Here is an 18,307-nt window from a genome sequence, read left to right on the forward strand (position 1 = left end):
TCCAGAATATCTGGTTGGAATACCATTGTACCTTTACACTATTTTCGCAAAACATGGGGTAGATTTAGAAAATACTCCCCACTAAGTCAAAGCTTTGGCGTACAACTGCCCTATTTGAGACCTTTTACCAGCTCTTATAACGCTGTGCTTTGAAATTCGGTTTCAACCAAAATCTCAATTTTTTGGTTTACTGGGAAAATAAATAAAACCAAATTGAAGTTTGCATCCAGCTGGTAGCATCATTCAAAAAATAGTAACTGAAATAAAATGTTGCTTGCGATGTGAATTAAGTGACATTTTATGCTTCGTTGAGTCGCTTGGTGGCAACACCAGCACACTGTTGCAAACACAAATTGTAAATGCTATATGTATGTATAACAACAAACATAAAAATCTAAGCGCTTCAAGTATTTCATACGCAATCAAATGAAAATATTTGTTAAGCGCCTTTGCAATTTTCCCAACCTAAAGTGCTTAAAAGTTACATAGACCCCCAATTGAAAAGTGAAATGATTGAATTATAAAAATGTACTAACGCATTTGAATTATTGTTGGTACCAATTTTGCTACTGTTGTAACTACTACTACACATACTACATATTGTTGGTGGTTAGCCAATTGAGTTAGCGTCACTAATTGCTGGTGACGACGATAACGCCGACGGGAGGCAGCAAATGCGTAGGTGCTCGTACTAAAATATGGCTTAGCACGTAATCAAGCAATTGTAAAGAGAAGAGAGAAGTGGCAAGCAAACTCCCACAGCCTTGTTGCACAGTGTTTCGATAATAGTGGGAAAACATTTTAATTTGAAAACGGCAATGGAAAATTAGTGTATCGAAGATTGTGGTATTAAAAATTCTAAGATGTTTTCAATTTAGATAAAAAAAACTTCAAATTATAATTCTAGTTGTAGAGAACACAATCAAGTGACAGCTTCCGAGAAGGGGGTGTTGTAAACTGGAGGCTTTCTAAATTTCGGTTCTAGAACAACAGGTTAGGTTGAACTTTATAATGCATGTTTTGAGCGTCCTTGTTCTTTGGACGCCCACGGTTGTCAAATTGACTATGACCATGCCGTTATAAAGTGGCTCATATCACCTATGCGTAGCAGTTTATTTGAAGTGTCTACAAAGCTTTCACATCCCCTCTAGACATAGTCCACGATCATTTGCCTTAGAGTAGAAACGTTGCCCCGTGAATTATGGTCGCGTGCATTAAGACCGCAATGAAAAACTTAAACCATACCGCGCAGGAATAATTCGCGTTGACAAGAGAAATTAGACCGCGCAGTTTTGATTCACTGTAAAAGTAAAATTAAGCCGCAATGAAAAATTGAATTCGGTAATGTTTTGTTATTTGTACTGTCCAGACTTTAAGAAAAGGTGCTCCAAAGTTTGTATCACATTTTTTCAACACTGAAACACTGTGCGCTGTTTCAAGCACTTTGAAGCCATCTTCTTTTACTGGTTATACTCATATTTTGCCATGCAACAATTTGAAGCTTAAATTGTCTATGTCCTAAACAACAGCACTGTCAACTTCTACAACTATAACAAACAATGAGCACAAACAACAATACTATTTAATCTAAAACAAAAGCGCCAGCAAAGTCATTGCCTTTCTTATAAAAGACACAACGCGCCACAGCGAAGTCTTTAGTTACGAGTTGTAGTGCGTCGCGGTAGAAGTTATTCGAAAAGTTACCTAATTCGAAATTACCTGCAAAATACAAAATTTTACAAAAATACTCATTGCCGCATATGATTCCGCGCGCGTTACGTTTGTTATAAAAAATGTTTCGTTTTTTAAATTGCTTTACAGCACCTAAGACTATAGCAATAATTTTGTTACTGTTTATCGCGCCTCCAGCCCGTGCCGTAGATCGCGCTAGTGTGACATCTTTTACGCCAACAGATTCTAAGTACTCTTCATCGTCTGGTTCAGGTGCTTCGACACAGGGAGAGAGTCACGTTAAAAGGAATATAAAAGCAACAGATTTATCGCCTTCGGGCTCAGCAACAGCAGCAGCGAAAAGTTATGATCCACCACCTGAATTTTATAGGTGGGTTTGGGGATTGGGAGAATGATTCTAATCATGTGTGTGTGTGAAAATTTTAAAAAGTGAGAAATTTTTTGGAAGAAATGCTCCATAATAAAATATTTTCTATATAAGTTAATAAAAAAACGATATATCAAATCGAATATTTGTCATACACCCCATTAAATTAACATCTCAAAGTCGTCTATGTACATGCCGTCACTGAGTGGAAGATCGACCTATCTCGGCAGCCAGTTCAAAAACGTCTTATCTCAGAAAAATTTTCAAGAACGCCCTACTTCAGAATTTGATCAAAGAACGCTCTATTACAGAATTTTATTTAAAAACATCCTCAGAATTCGGTTCAAAAACGCCCTATCTCAGCTGAAAATACATTGGAAGTGTGCTGATTTAGGACGTCTTTGAATCGGCAGCTAAGATAACGTATTTTTCAACCAAATTTTGAATCAAATTCTGGAGTAGGGTGTTCTTGAAAATTTTTATGTGACAGGGCGTTTTAGAACTGGCTGCCGAGATAGGTCGATCTTCCACTCATGTACCGATATATAACTATGCAAATCCACACAAAGAGAAACAAATCAGTGAGGCCCGGCACGACAAACCGGATAAACTACGGATTATCTGGAACTGCGCCAAAAATATGTACCTTTCTTGTTCAGAAGCGAATACTTACCACATTTTTTCTCGCATCTCTAATTTTAACTAACATGGGTTACCGAAAATAACTTTTATATTTCAAAGCTCCCTCAACCACCAGAGGGAGTCTCGATTGTCTCCTATGCCGACGACTGCTCGATCATGGCGACTGGGAATGGAATTGATGACCTGTGTTTGAAAGTAAACGGCTATCTCTCCGAACTTTCTCGCTTCTTCACTGCAAAGTGTCTAGCCCTCTCCCCTACGAAATCCTCCGCGACCCTGTGCACAACCTGGACGAAGGAGGTCAGGCTACCGCTGGGGATTCACGTCGATGACACACCAATTCCGACGGTGAATAACCCCAAAATACTCGGAGTAACATTCGACAGCCTGCTCTCCTTCTCTGCGCACTCAACCGCTATTGTCAATAAAGTACAGAGCCGCAACAAGGTCCTCAAGTCGCTAGCCGGCAGTACTTGGGGCAAAGACAAAGAAACGTTGCTGGCAACATACAAGGCAATAGGCTGGCCGGTTTTGAACTACGCAGCACCAGTGTGGTCGCCAGGGACTAGTAGGACGCAGTGGACGAAGCTACAGACGGTACAAAATACGGCACTTAGGACAGCGACGGGATGCCTCCTGATGTCGCCTGAACACCACTTGCACGGCGAGGCGCAAATGCTCCCAGTTAAGGAGCATAACATAATGCTCTGCAAGCAGTTCCTGATCGGGAGCCACAGAAGTGGCCACCCAAACAGACAGCTGCTTGCAGAGGAGCCCTCGCCTAGGCACGTCAGGAGGCATCTATATGAACTGACGGACGAAGTCCAGAGGTTCATTAAGCAACCTCTGGACCCGACAGCGTACAGACAGGCCCTGAACGGCATTCACAGGGACTCTGTCTCGAGTTATGTAGACTCTAGACCTGTGAATGCCGTTCTAGGCATACCACCCCCGGACATTGACGAGACAGAGAGAGCTTCATCTGCCTCGGGAGACACGCACTACACTCGCTCAACTTCGCTCCGGCTACTGCAGCAGGTTAAACTCCTACTTGAGTAGGCTGAATGAGGATGTGCCGAACGAATGTCCGGCATGCGGAGAGACCCCGCATGACTCGAACCATCTCTTCGCATGCCCGGAAAACCCGACAACCCTAACGGCCTTGTCCCTGTGGACAGATCCCACAGAAGCTGCACGCTTCCTAGGGTTGCCGTTAGTGGAACTTGACGACAACGACTGAGATACCAACCGATCTGGGCGGGGTTGTTGTAGCCGCTACAACAACAACAACCGAAAATAACACGACTGATGAAATAGCAAGTAGTGATCAGGAGTGTCTCTCGCGTTGACTACCTATAGGTTCTGGAAAGGTTGAGTGAGAACTAGGGTGCGTGCAATTGCAAAGCCTTTCTATCCGGTTAAAAATGTGTCAGCCTGCCTAGCCTAACCTTACTTTCGGGGCATCGCAACTGCCTGCAACTCAAGAAATAATTGTTCAAGCGAGCTACCAGTTTAAAAAAGATTGTTAACGAAAATAGAACACTTCTGGCAGCAACTATTATATTCTAACATATACCTCGAAATCTTTTCTGAATCAGAGCTGAGCGATAAGGATTATGATTACTAAACGATTAGGGTTGCAGTAATCCCAAAAAGCTAAAAAAAACAAGATTACGATTAAAGTAATCCTTCATCGAACGCACTTAGATTACGATTACAGTAATCGTGATTTTTAAAAAGTTAAAATTACGATTACTTTAATCGTAATCCAAGTTCGTTCGATGAATTAATACTTTAATTTTAATCCTGTTTTTTTTTGTTATAAGGATTACTGTAATCGTTCCTAAGGATTACTTTTATTAAATATCCATACAAATCACTTCCAATTATTTTATAGAGTGGATTTTAGTGAGAAAAAAGACAATTTATAGCATACCGCAGCACATATTACCGTAGTGAAATTTTACTATAACTATACACTAAAAAAATTACATTCAATAATTGTATTCAATATTAGCCATTAACAATAATAATTTTTCAAAAGAGAAATCAGAAAGATGCTTTATAAAAAACTCCCGACTAGAGTCAGCTTCGTTCAAGTATCTGAAAAGTTGCTCACTTATAATATTTGGCCGGTTGGTTTGTCCACTATCCCTTCGGTCAGATGAATCGCAAGTTTTTTATAAAAAAAAAACAACAAAAAGAGATGTGATACGCTGGGTGTGTGAAATTTCTGCGCGTAACATTAGGTGTAAGTTATTTCAATAAATCTCAACTTACTCAAACTCAGCCAAAAACAATCTAATTTTCTTTAGCCCTCTTCCAAATTTTTTCAAACTAAAACCTTCTTAAACCTCTTTCGTGTGATTAATTTTCAATTGCCCTATAGCAGTGGAAAATAAAACTAGTCCAATTTGAGTTATTAAATAGGTGGCAACCCTACTACATGTAGTTTATAAATTATGCCTTCTCGTACCAATAAAATTGGTACCCATATTTTAATGAACCTTCTTAAACTTTACTTAACTTATTAAATAATTTTAATGGCATTTAATTTTTAAACAGGCAGCCCTCTTCAAATGCCTCAAACCCAAAAGTTTTCGGCACTCTGTCATTTGGCACTTTAACTTGTGTATAGATTAATTAAATTCGACTTTTAAAACTGGTCCAACCCTCTCTAAATTATTTACAAACAACAACCGCATTAAATCTCCCTCGTCTGACACCAAATTAAAGTAAATTTTAACAGGTGGCAACACTCCTGCATGTAGTTTAGAAAAAAAACCTTGCAACGGCCCTTCGATTGTTACCCATTGTAAAATAATTCACTTAATTCAATTGAATTCAATTTTTAAAGAGGTGGCAACCTTTGTAAAACGCCTCAATAAAAAATCTTTCTTTTATCCCCCATATTAACATTTTTCATATAGATTGCGAATAGTTAATTTAAAGTCAACCTTTCAAACAGGCGCTAAAGCTTTTCTAAATATTTGGAAACTACAACCTTTTCAAGCCTCTTTCGTCTGACGCCAATATTTTAATAAAGACTTCAATTAAATAATTCCCTTAATTCAAATTGAATTTGACTTTTTAAACCGGGCGCGGCCCTCCTTCATGAGTATGGGAGGTGTCACGCCCTTTTGTCTAATCGAGATAAATCTATCCTATATTTTAAGCTAGGCTAAATAACGGCGGTGTGCGAAATTTCATGATGATCGGTTGAGTAGTTAAAGCGTGTAAGTGTAGCAAACAAACAAACTCACTTTCGCATTTATAATATTAATAAATAATAAATAAATAGGATAAATAGTATTAGTACCGTCAAAGCCATAAAATTCTTCACTTAGCTCCGGTGAAAAAACCGCCGGCTGTTTAGGCATCACTTGCTTCCGGCAACAAAGTAAAAAACTTAGAAAATCTGTCGCTCAGCTTGCTCTCCAAAGCGACTGCCACTCAGTGATGGGACTTCTACCATTGTGGTAGATCTGTCACTTTTTTGAGCATCTACCACTCGAGGTCTGAGATCTACCATATATTCGCGTTTTTGAGTAGTTTTATTTTTGCTTGACATAATTCTATTAATTTTAAGAGCAAAAATTCTCCAACACAAAACAGTACGTGGTAACAAAAATGATATAATGCAAGATTCCGCTATCCCGACGATGAAATTTTTCAAGCAACAGTAAACAAAGCCGAATGGGAGGATAAAATAAACTGTAAACTAATAAATTTTCTCGGTAATCAATTTTTCGACAGAAACGCGGTTTTATTATATTAAATTGCAAAATATATCATTTATAAAAAGAATTAATAGCGAAAATGTTAAAAACCGGCGATTTTTGCGAAAATATTAGCAAATTAGCTGTTTCTGGAATGTGCCACATTTGTTCGGTACTTCGTGATGCGATAAAAGGAATAGCTGGCTGCACTACGCAAGGTTGCAGAAATCTCTTAAAATATGTTCGAAAAATTTCTTAATATGGAAAGAATTGCTTTACACCGTCAAGGAAAAAAATTTCCAAACTCAAAGCAATTTTTAGCAACATCAATCTTGCACTTTGTTATACTAAAGTTAAATTTGTTTTAGAGTCTAATTAAAAAGTTTGCCATTTAGGTGAAACCTTGTAGATTTCCACAGAGATCTACCACATTTTTTTTAAATCTACCACATTTTTTTCTAGATTCTACCACACAGAATTTTTTAAAGTCCGATCACTGCTGCCTCCTTTCAATAATTGAAGACTATCCCCTTGTGCCACCTTCTTAAGTTTGACACTTAATGATACTAAAGAAGGTATGAGATATCCAAAGAGTATATTTTGCTCTCTTTGCAGGTGTTGCACTTGTTCGTGATATTATTTTGCAGTAGTCATGCAAGTACCGTAAGTTTTTTATCATGAAGGAATATACGAGAAACGGCATCAAACAAAGTTCATCTCGTTACTACTGGAACTATCAAAGCCGATCCCAAAGCATTTTTGATAATTTCCGAAGATTTTGGCCGATTGCTCTTTGTCCAAAATTAATTGCATTTTTTGAAAGCCTTATTGAAAGTAATTTAGAATAAAGCATTTTTTAATTACGACAACCATAAATTACTTATGATTAAGGCATGGATATTAATGCAATAAAAAATTAGATGTTAGATGTTTCGTTTCCTAAGGAGCGTAGAAAGTAGAAATCATAAGTCGTCTATTGCTGGATAATAAATCATAAGAAATAGAGTAACATTGATAATGACTCACACATTGAATTATCTAGTGTTTATCTTTCGCAAATTTATAGAATTATTTCGTTTAAGATTACTCAAAAAATTGTAGTTTTAAAATTATTGTAATTATTCATCGAACGAACTTAGATTATGATTGCAGTAATTGTAATTTTAAAAAAGTTGAATTTACGATTACTGTAATCGTAATCTAAGATGCCTTCGATGAACGATTATCGCAATCCTAATTAAAAAATTTTTAAACTGCGACTAAAGTAATCGTAATCCTAGATGCAATTGATAAGACATGTAATCCTTATCACCCAGCTCTGTTTCTGATAGTCACCCTAAATGATAACTTTGAAAATGGTAAATTTTACGATGCATAATTTTAGGTATTTCATAGATCGAAATGAGAATAAAAAAGTATAACAGGAATTACATCTTGATCTGCCATAAAGTGCACTTTATTTTATAGACTATGAAATATTAATATTAAATAATCAAGCAAATATTGTTGTTAAATGTGTTTCTTTCTCTTTGTGGTTTGCTCAAAATTCAAAAACTTTATGCTAGCGAAAATTCCAGTGATTAAAAAACTTAGAAAAAAGGTTACAAAAACATGAAAGCCTACAGAATTTACGATTTTCACCACAATCCTATGCAAGTTAGATAAAAGTGAAAGTTGGCAGACATTCAAAAATGTAAATGCAAACAAACAAGATGTTATGCCCTCTACAAGCGAACCGGTTCAAAAAGGTCAGGTTTTAAAAAATTAAAAAACACTACTTTTCATACAAATTTCTTAAACTCAAAAATTTTCGAGAATTTTTTTTAGTTTAAAAGAATATTCCCATTTTCTTCTTAAATTAAGGTAGGACATTTTAATTATCCTCATTATATTTTTTGTTTGCAATTTTAATTAATTTTTGTTTTTTCGCGAAACTTTCGATTGTTTAATTAAAAATCGACTTAAGTGCATTTATATTTTAAAAGGGTATAAAAAGTAGCCCCAAAATTCAAGCGTATTTTGCGCAAGCTGAAGGTTAATAAAGGATTTACGAATGACCAGCAAAATAAAGCATGAAAGCATTTACTAGCAAAACTACCAGCGCAAATACCGCAAAACAATTTTTTTGAAATATTTCGGCATAACACCAACCCCAAAAAAATAACAACAAGGCGAGCTGCAGTGAAAGCTAACACCTTAATGCCTATTAGATAGAAACACTAGCAGGAGTTATGTGGCATGTATCTATACTCGTGCAACTAGATAAGTTTCATCAAGCCAGCCATATGTTGAACGTCCGGTTACAGTTTCCAGAAAGGAGTTGAATTCCTGCAATTTGTCGTTTTCACTTTTACTCTTTTTTTATCATATTCATTGTTGTTACTTTCACTTATAATCCCCTGTGCTCAACAAAAAATCCAAAGGCTAGAGCAACAATGCGACAAATTATGAGCACGCGTGACAAAACATACCAGCAAACACCCACATATTTAATATATTTGCAGCAGCAAAGAAAAAAATCAACGTATACTTGGTTGGCAACATTTGTGGCATTTGTGGACACCTCCTGGCTGACCAGTGTCACTGAATGTCCTGTCGCACACATTCATATATGTACGTACTGCTTTGCGTGCTGTACGGCTAGCAACATTTTAAAACTTCGAGTCACATACTCTCAGCAAAGCAAAGTCATGTCCGTCCTACCCAATGATAATGTATGGCACACCAGAGACAGCAGTCGTGGAAGCTTTAGCTCGCATATTTTGCTACTTTTTTTTTGTTTGCTGTGGGCCACGTCAGTCTTACACAGCTTACCCGGCCAAACGAGTGCGATTTCTCGATTGCGAATTACTTTTAGTTTTCCTCACGTTCTTTCAATGGCCTTTCAATGGTGTATTTTATGCGAGTAAACACAATGATAATGCAATAAAAATATATAAAAAATATGCTCATTCTTTTAATCAATTTATTACTATATCCACTTTGTCATTATCACATTTTAGCACAAGCGCATGAAATCGAATTTATGTGTGTAATAGAATCAGTTGAAGAAGTACGTGAAACCGCCAATTCCCGGCCATATTATAGGGAAATGGGATTGAAATTGTTGAATGGCCTGAAGAATTAAATAAAAATTTAAACACAAATGGGTGTAAGTGGATAATTAGAAAAATAGCAGCCAAATTTGGCTAAACGAACTTACTCGGGCCGTACGGAACTCTCGTCTTCTCCTGACCCTAATCTTCGATAAGAGATTTTAAAACTCCCGGAACCACTATATTTGTTACGACAGAACTGATAGAATACAAAACAGAGGTTTGAGGAAGGTGGAAAAACTCTCATGTCCAATGGCAATTCAAAAGGAGTAAGCACTCTCTCCAGGCTCTGCAAATTGCAAGTCCGTCTTGTTAAGATAAGAGTATCTTAAGCAAAGTAAGGCAGCCTTTCTCTCCTTCAATGATTCCAATATTTGATCCACAAATAATCAATCCTAAGTTTGTCTGTTGTCTGTTCTTAGGTTATAGTTCCGTATGGCATACTTCCATATCTGATTAATCTTCCCCTAATTAATTTTTTTTTTTTTTTCCAGAGGACCGGGCTCAACAAGCCAAACATCTTCCATTCCAAGCTCCTCTGTGACATCACCTGGTGCAGCATATCACAATCGCGACAGCGCTACATCCAGCTTCGTCTCTAAACCCATAACTTTTCCAGACATAATTGGGCACAAAAAGCATAACAGCAACGATCCCAGCCAGCAGCTCGCAAATTCATTCAACAACTGGCAGCAGCTGCGCGGACAAGGCGCTCAGGATAGGATCAGTGTGAGTAAGTGCCAAGACATATATGTTCAAGTGTTCAAAGTCAATTTCTGTCACTACAATATTCTCACTTCCCTCTTTACGTCACTGTCAGAACCCTTCAGCAACAGCGAAATACACGGCCTAACATCAGGCTATGCACATAGCAGTGCCGGTGGGAGCGCGCACCACAGCTACCCAGAGACGCGTCCATACGCAGATGGACACTACATCGACTATGGCCAGCCACATGCTGGCGGTCACTACGGTGCCAGCGGACATGGCGGCTACTATGGTGGTGCCAACAGCGCTGAAATCGGCGCTATACCCTTCGATATTTATGGCGGTAAAGGCAGCGGTCAATATGCGGGTGCGGGTGGTGAGTATTCATACACATACCCAAACGCACCACATGAGGTACCAGCGCACAAGGGACCGCACGAGCTGTCGTCGAAGGCGCTGTTAGCCAAGAGCTTCCTCATACCACTCGCCACAGCGGCAGTTCTGGGCATTGCGGCAGCGTTGGTGAGTAATCCGCTACTGCTACAATTGGGTACATTCTCCGGCTTGCCGGCTGGAGCAACAGTTGTGGGCAAACGACGAAGACGGCGACGAGATCTGGCGGCTTTGAAAGCGACGCAGGCAGGATTAGAAACAAGTGATGAGTCGAAGACTGCCGAGACAGCTGCTTCTGGTGCACACATCGCTTATCGTGCACATCGTCCGGATCGTGGCATGGCGCGTGTATAGCTAAGAACGTATGTATGTGGAAAGAAGAATGCCGGCCAACATGTTGTGCTTAATTTAATTTTCCACCTTTTGACCTGCCGGCGGTAGCAACAGTTAAGCACATCAATGTGATTGAAACGAAGTAGATTGTATTGTAAAAATATACAGACAAAGCGGGTAATTAGGAAAACTACCTACTTAAATAAAGACATAACAAAAAATGAATGAACATAAAAATATAAAAATTGTGGAGATTAAATAAAGATAATACACACACACACTAATATACGTGCATACGAAAGATCTAAATCTGTTGCCATTTAGTTGATTTGCTAAGCGTATTAGGGAAAACTTCGTCTGTTATTCGAACTAATATCTCATCTTCTTTCTGCTAAGACATACTGCCAGCGCAGTACGGCTTAGCTCTTCAATATTCACATAATTCTAAGAATTTCTCTTAACTTGATAGAAATTCTTGTTAGCATAAGCATGTGGGTGCTTATATTAGTTAGACGTTGGTTTTATTGCTGTTCCACTAGAAAAAGCATAGACTTACCGCAAAATTACTTCGTCGGTTGTCATGTCAACAATTAACGTAGCGCGCTTTCAGGCTGAATGTGTTGCTATTCAAGCATCGGATGGCGATGGGCGCTGCATGAATATACAGTAATGGTCACAATATTGTGAAGTGTTGAAACTGAAATAAAAAAATATAAATAATATGAATAAAACTATATTTTTTCAAATATGTATTTAAAATATTTATAGTCATTAATTTTAGTTTCCTTAAATAACTTTTTTTAAAGAGAAATTTTTAAACTATCCATAAATAACGGAAAAAAGTCCATTAATTCATATGTATGTATGTATGTAAATTTTACTTCGCCCATATATGTATGTAAGTGTAAGTATTTAATTTCAACCTTCCAACTTTACAATACATTTCAAAATTGGGTTATAAAAATGAGAATGAGTCCGCGTAAGAAGTGAATCTTCTCATGATACAATTTTGAATGGTTCCATATACCTGATAGTTGGATCAACTGAATTTAACATAACATAAGATAACATAACACACACTGGGTTGAGTATGCTTAAAATGATGAAATCACAAAACAAGAAATAAATTTAATGTATGTGACCTGTTCCATCGCAAATCTTACAAATCGAAATTTTTTCGTTATAATTCAAATTTCAATTGGCATTCGAAAACAATTATATGTGTATCTATTCGATGCTATGGCACAAGTTTTACAAAAAAAATAAAGATATCTTCGCGCTTTTCGTAAAAAATTAAAAAGGCATTTTTTTTAAAAGGCCGTCTTTTTTGGCAATTTTTTTACAGATACATATATTTCGGAATATTTGGCATTTATTATTTGGCGCGACTTGTAAATTTTTGGGTTAAAAACCATCGATAAGATGATCGAAATCGAGTCGATTTCAAATTTTGGAATTTCAGAACATGCCTGTATATTTATGTAATTGAAATTGCAAAATATGTGGTTTTCGTTTACGCATGGTATTCTGGGTTTTGGTATAACATACATAGCACATCCAAAGGTTAATCAAGTCAACCCAATAACTCAAATCGGACAAATTTGCACAAAGAAATCACAATAATGCACGGAACTGTGATAAGTAGTTTAAGATTGTTGTACTGAGCTATGGAAGCTTAGGCAACTAAAAACTGCGACGGAGCTACTTAGTTGTGTGGAACAAATCCATCTCGCTCCGTAACTCAAAGTAATCTTCTGCCACGTAACAGGTAACTGTGTTCAGCATGGAGTCCGAAGGAGGATCGATGGTGTTTTCGCCTGTCTGAGAACTTCATCACTTTGTTCACATAACGGTTGTTAGTAACCGCCAGAACGAATCGAGATAGATATAGACAAATGTATACATAAATGCTCAGAATTAATAGGGAAGTCGATTAAGGCATGGCTGTCTGTCCGTCCGACTGTCCGTGTGTCCGTGTACACGATAACCCGAGCAAAAATTGAGATATCTCTATCGAAATCGGTCGAAATCGGACTATAACCACGCCCACTTCCCATAAAACGGTATTTTCAAAAAATACGAACTACGAAATTTCAGTAAATGTTGGATCCAAATTGTTGAAAATTAGTATGCGAAGCATAATTTTGGTAAACATTTCTGGAAAATGGGCGTGAGCCCGCCCACTTATGACGGAATGCTGTATCTCAGTAGCCGCTTTACCAATCCCTCCCAAAACTATAATTTTAAACGTAGCTTCTTACAGCCAATTTCACGAGAGCAATTTAAGTGAAAAATTATTTAGATTTTTTGAATTCTATATGGAAATTGACAGAAAATAAAAAATCACAATTTGAATTGCTGGTGAAACCGGCTATTAGAAATTTAACTGTTTTTTAATTAAAAAAAAAAAAATTAAAGATCTGTAGACCTTTTTGAATGGTAAATTTATCATTTATACGATTATGTTTACGTATCTTTCGGTTGTGTGTTCGAATTTATACAAAAATCTCAATTTACATCCCACTGTTGGCGATTTGTAGAGTTCACCCACCCATGAACGCAAATATCTGCAACAAAGATCAACAACTCAGCATAGACCCATTAATCGTGCACGGGAGGCGCGTTGGGAGAGCCCGCGATCGCATACAGATCTATATCTGAATTTTAAACATTTCTACATATACATATGCACACATTTGTTTGTATGTAAATTATACGACTTAAGTTAAGCACAAACAGTAGTAAGTATGTATGTAGTTTTATTATTTTTGTATGTAAATAAGTGCAATTGCATATCGCAAACATCTGTAGCAAATGCCATGCATATAAATTTACATACACATACATATGCTCAACCATACGTACATACATGCTTTTTGCTTATATTTACATACAAATGCACACTTTTATTTATATGCAACATTTCATGGTCGTACAATTGCGATGAATCATGCAACAGATTGTGTTGCATACGCATAAATTCGTATGCATTTACATATGCGTGTTTGTATGTGTCTGCGTATGCACATATGCATTCGATAAGTGCGCGTAAGTGTATGCGTAATCAAATGAAAATGAAAACGAAATTGAAAACAATCAACAACTGCATGCAGCAAGAGTCCGCTGCGAGGGCGTTTGCCTGCCGCGTTGCAGATGTGGCAAGAACGAGTGACAATAAATTAGCTATCACACCCAAACATCTGAGGCTTATTTGCATGCAAGAGCACTCACACCCATTCACTGCTCGCATTTTCAACTAAGCAGCTTAATAGCTGTAGAAAAAACACATACAAATTGCTGCTCTTTCACTTCTCTTCAATGATTATTTTCTTTTTCGGAATTTATCACAGGATTTCTAAGTGGCAATGCCAGCAACTTTTCACCTTTGTACGCGGCAGGAATTTTGCTGCTACAGCATCAAGAATGGTAGCAATCGCGCTTCGTATTTCCAACAAATATGTTGCCTCTGTGTTGCCCATAAACCATTAGAACAAATACAGGCACGCGCCAATGCAAATTTAAATAAACAAACATACACATCTCTAGGTATGAGTACATACTACATACATACAGTGCTTGCCTTTGTGCTACGCAGACGGTAGAATTTCGTATTCAACTTAGACTTGTGCGCGCAAATAAATCGATTGTGGCATTTGCCAATAGCAAATTTACAATCCGCAAACATGCAACAATTTGTTGCAACTTACATACGTACATATGTATGTTTGTATGCATGTGTGTAGCTGCGCCTCTAATAAATGCATGCTTATGTTAAGGTAGTAGTAACTAATAGTGCGAGCATCCAGTAGCAAAAGGCCAATAAAGATTCGCGGCTGGAGGCCACCATCGACTAGCTGCTGCGGGGAAGAAGCTTTAGAGCATTTGGTGGTGTTATCAATAGCTTATTTACCTTACAATATTCCGTGGAATCTCTGAAGTATGTATCGGTGGCGTTTTAATAAAACAATTTATGTCGGATAAAGCCTATTTCTCTATAAGGAAATATTGCATGGGGTTCCCATATAGTTTTTTTTTTTTTAACAATTAGCTAGCCATATCTGGAGTTTAATATGCCCTTTTAATAGAAGCTTAATAAAAATTTAAAAATTTTCAAAGAAAACTTAACTTTATTAAATCAAATTCAAACCTTCTAAAATCACTCAACTTGTTTTATCACAATGGCACAGGTATGTGTGTACTAAATATGTACACTAGACAGGCTCGGTCCCTAGACGAGAAAAAATTTGCCAGGCAAGGAATAATATGACTTGTTAAAATTTTAAAATTGTCTGTACGAAAAACTAATTTGTATACGGTTGGTTTATGGTCTGAATGCCTGATTTCTGGCCACAACCAACTTTTTATATGAGATATTACTATCGATAGTATCCCAGCTCTAATGGCCTGACGACCAGTGACTTAGAAAAAAATAACGAAATAAAGAAAAACTCTCTGGGAAGACAATAACTGTGAATAATATATCAGACATTTGCAGAGAGAGAGAACAGGTAATTAAAAACGGGAACTTTTTGAATACATATATGGACATCAAAATGAAATTAACAAAAATAACCTAGTGCAAATGTTACAAGGCAAACTTTTCCAATAGAAACGAAAACGCCGTAAAATTGTAATTGATTTTTTTGTTTTTAAGTAATAAAAAATATGACTTTTGATGTAAAGCTTAGCTACGTATGCATGTATAAGGACAGTTTCCTTTGTTAAACAAAAAATTATTTGTAATGAATAACCAGTCTCTGTTTTTGAATGAATTTACTAGTCTTTCTACTTGTGAATTATTTAAATAAAACATGTGAATTTTAGTTGAAACATTATAGCCGTTTTTAGTCGTTTTTTTTGGAAATTTACCAGGTCGGTCAAACGATTTCTGGCAACACTGATGACAGTATCAACATACTTCATGTGCTAAATATTTTAAATAAATGTACTTACTTATTTTTATAGGACTAAAAAATTAGCACAAAAATATTTATGTATGCAGTTACTTTTACCTAACGAAAGACCACGTACACTAAATACTGTATGCAAAAGTAAATAATCCCAGGAAGTTCCGAAAATCTTGAAAACCTGAAACAGGCCATAGAATCCCGGAATAGTCCACAAAATCCTGAAATAGTTCCAAAACACTCCCGATTATCTCTAAATAGGCCCGAAAACACCGAAAAAGTTCCGAATAACCCGAAGAAGTCCCGAAATAACAAAAGAGTCCCGAGAATCGCGAAATATGTAGTTCTAAAAATCCCGAAGTATTTCCGAAAATGTCAAAATACACCCGACATAGTCTCGAAAATCCCAAAGTAGTCCTCAAAATCTATAAATGTCAGAACTTTAGAATCCAAGCACGAATTATATGTAATCTACAATGAGAGGCGATTCTAATGGGGTCTCTAGTGGTAGGAGAATTTGTTCACTATATCTAAGCCCGGAGTTGATAACAACTTAGTTAAGCTTACATATGTATCTCCCGCATGCTCCGCTATAAAACCGACTTGTTCACCAGGATATATACAAAGCCCAATAAGCAGCTTTCGCGATTGGTGGCGTTCCGCTAGTTCCCTCTGAAAGTAACAAGTATTTGCGCGAAATTCCAGACAGAAAGATATCCTGGAAGCCAAATATTTAGGAACGGGTAAAATAGGCATCATTTGCCGTATACTGCTGCAAAATCGACTATCGAAATGGCGGGACCTTTCTTCAAAGATAATTTGGAGGCTGTATGAAACCGTTCTGCAGCCCTCTATGTTGTATGAGGTCGTTATATAGTTTAATTCAGCAGTAAAGTCTACCGAACCAGTCTTATGCCAGCCGATTGGATCTTTATCAACACAAAACCCCTCTAAGGGGCGAATGAGAGCTTAGCAGACTCTAAAATAGAGGTCTAAAAAATATGTTTACGGATAGATCGCAGATGGCGGGCAAAGTTTGAGGACATATGTTCCGTCAGGAACGCTCCATAAATGTTACGCTTAGGTCGAGGAAACGCAATGAGCGGCAAAGCGGCAAGCGGCTGAGCGGCGCCATACAAAAATGCCGCTAAGTGCGTGGCCACATTAATAGTATTTCATTTGTTTTAATTTTAAGCCGCTCATAGCGTGGCCTCGGCCTTAGGCCGCCGGATTCCTATAGGATATTCAGCTGCTGTAAACAAGCGCCAATCAAAAGTCTACGATCGCTGAACTAAATATTTAGGAACGGCTGCTCTTTCCCACGGTGGCCCGAGGTAAAGTTACATTGCAGCAAACTTTTTATTAGTAAGTCTGCTCTGGTCTATAACCTTTAGACTCTTTCAACATCCTATATTTATTTATCTATATAGATGTTTTCTTGAATCGACCCCTCTAAGCGGTACTGCAAAATTCAGATGGGATGAAATAAAGCGAGTAATATTTCGGATAGTAATTTACTGCAGCAAACATTTTCACAAAAAAAAACTATCAAGTAAACAAGCTCGCCGGCCACTGGAAGGCTCGATGAATTGCTACTCCCAAACCCTCCATTGGAATGCCAATATTGAGAGAGATCAGCATCCCTTAATTAAAAGGAATGCGGAGTATTGCATTGTGATGCATAGTTGATTTTATTTGCCATGCACACATATTTACAACCACATAAATATCGACATGCACATGCATACCCTGCAGAAAAAAATTATAAATTGAAAAAAAAATAACAAACTTGTAGTTTTTGCGGTATTTCTATAAAATATATAACTTTTAGTAAGCTACAAAAAACTAACTTGAAACTAGTTGACAAGTAATGCAGGAGTAATGCAGACGTAATCGGGAGATTATTTTCCTTAAACAAGTTTCTATTTAAATGGCCTACTACAATTTTTACTTTGAATACACTTTCTTCCTGCACTTCACAAATACTTTTTCGAATTGAGGACGAGTAAAAGGAAGATCGAAATTTTATATTATCATTTTGAAGTTATATATGTCTGACGGAGTTCGAATATGAGAAATAAATAAAAAAGTAAAAAAACAAAAAAATATTTGATATTTTATATCCAAAAGAACCTAGTTAGTTAGAAGTTAGTTGACATCTAATGCAGAGGTAACCACCCTTGACTATTTCGCGGCTATCGCCGTAGAAATATAGATAGTTTTCCTCAAAGGAAATATACAGATAATAGTGACCTTTAGTTCCTTCCTAATTAACTTCAAGTTAACTTATAGTTAGATACTTTCCCCGCAGGGTAGTGCAAGCAAGATCTCTAACTGATTTCATGATAACAAAAACGACTTACATACATACGTATGTATATATGTAAGGTTGAATTTAATGGCAATGCAATTAATGACTGGCACGCGATAGCTGCTGACTGCAATTAAAAT

At 37.1% G+C, this 18,307-nt stretch overlaps 1 protein-coding gene across 1 annotated transcript; it reads left to right on the forward strand.

Annotated features, from left to right (window-relative positions):
- Positions 1-1,793: 1,793 nt before the first annotated feature.
- Positions 1,794-11,065, forward strand: LOC118748256. The gene is made up of 3 exons (XM_036482631.1): positions 1,794-2,062; positions 10,010-10,248; positions 10,336-11,065. Exons 1-3 carry the CDS (start codon positions 1,794-1,796, stop codon positions 10,968-10,970), a joined length of 1,143 nt encoding a protein of 380 aa, XP_036338524.1. The 3' UTR covers positions 10,971-11,065.
- Positions 11,066-18,307: the final 7,242 nt, after the last annotated feature.

The sequence above is a fragment of the Rhagoletis pomonella genome, unplaced genomic scaffold (assembly GCF_013731165.1).
Source record: "Rhagoletis pomonella isolate Grant_MI unplaced genomic scaffold, Rhpom_1.0 Rhpom_scaffold_00013, whole genome shotgun sequence".
Lineage (NCBI taxonomy): Eukaryota > Metazoa > Arthropoda > Insecta > Diptera > Tephritidae > Rhagoletis > Rhagoletis pomonella.

Coding starts and splice junctions, on each gene's coding strand:
- LOC118748256 (XM_036482631.1), top strand. CDS start 1,794: ATGTTTCGTTTTTTAAATTGCTTTACAGCACCTAAGACTATAGCAATA. Junction 2,063..10,009: donor CCACCACCTGAATTTTATAG/GTGGGTTTGGGG, acceptor TTTTTTTTCCAG/AGGACCGGGCTCAACAAGCC. Junction 10,249..10,335: donor TCAGGATAGGATCAGTGTGA/GTAAGTGCCAAG, acceptor CGTCACTGTCAG/AACCCTTCAGCAACAGCGAA.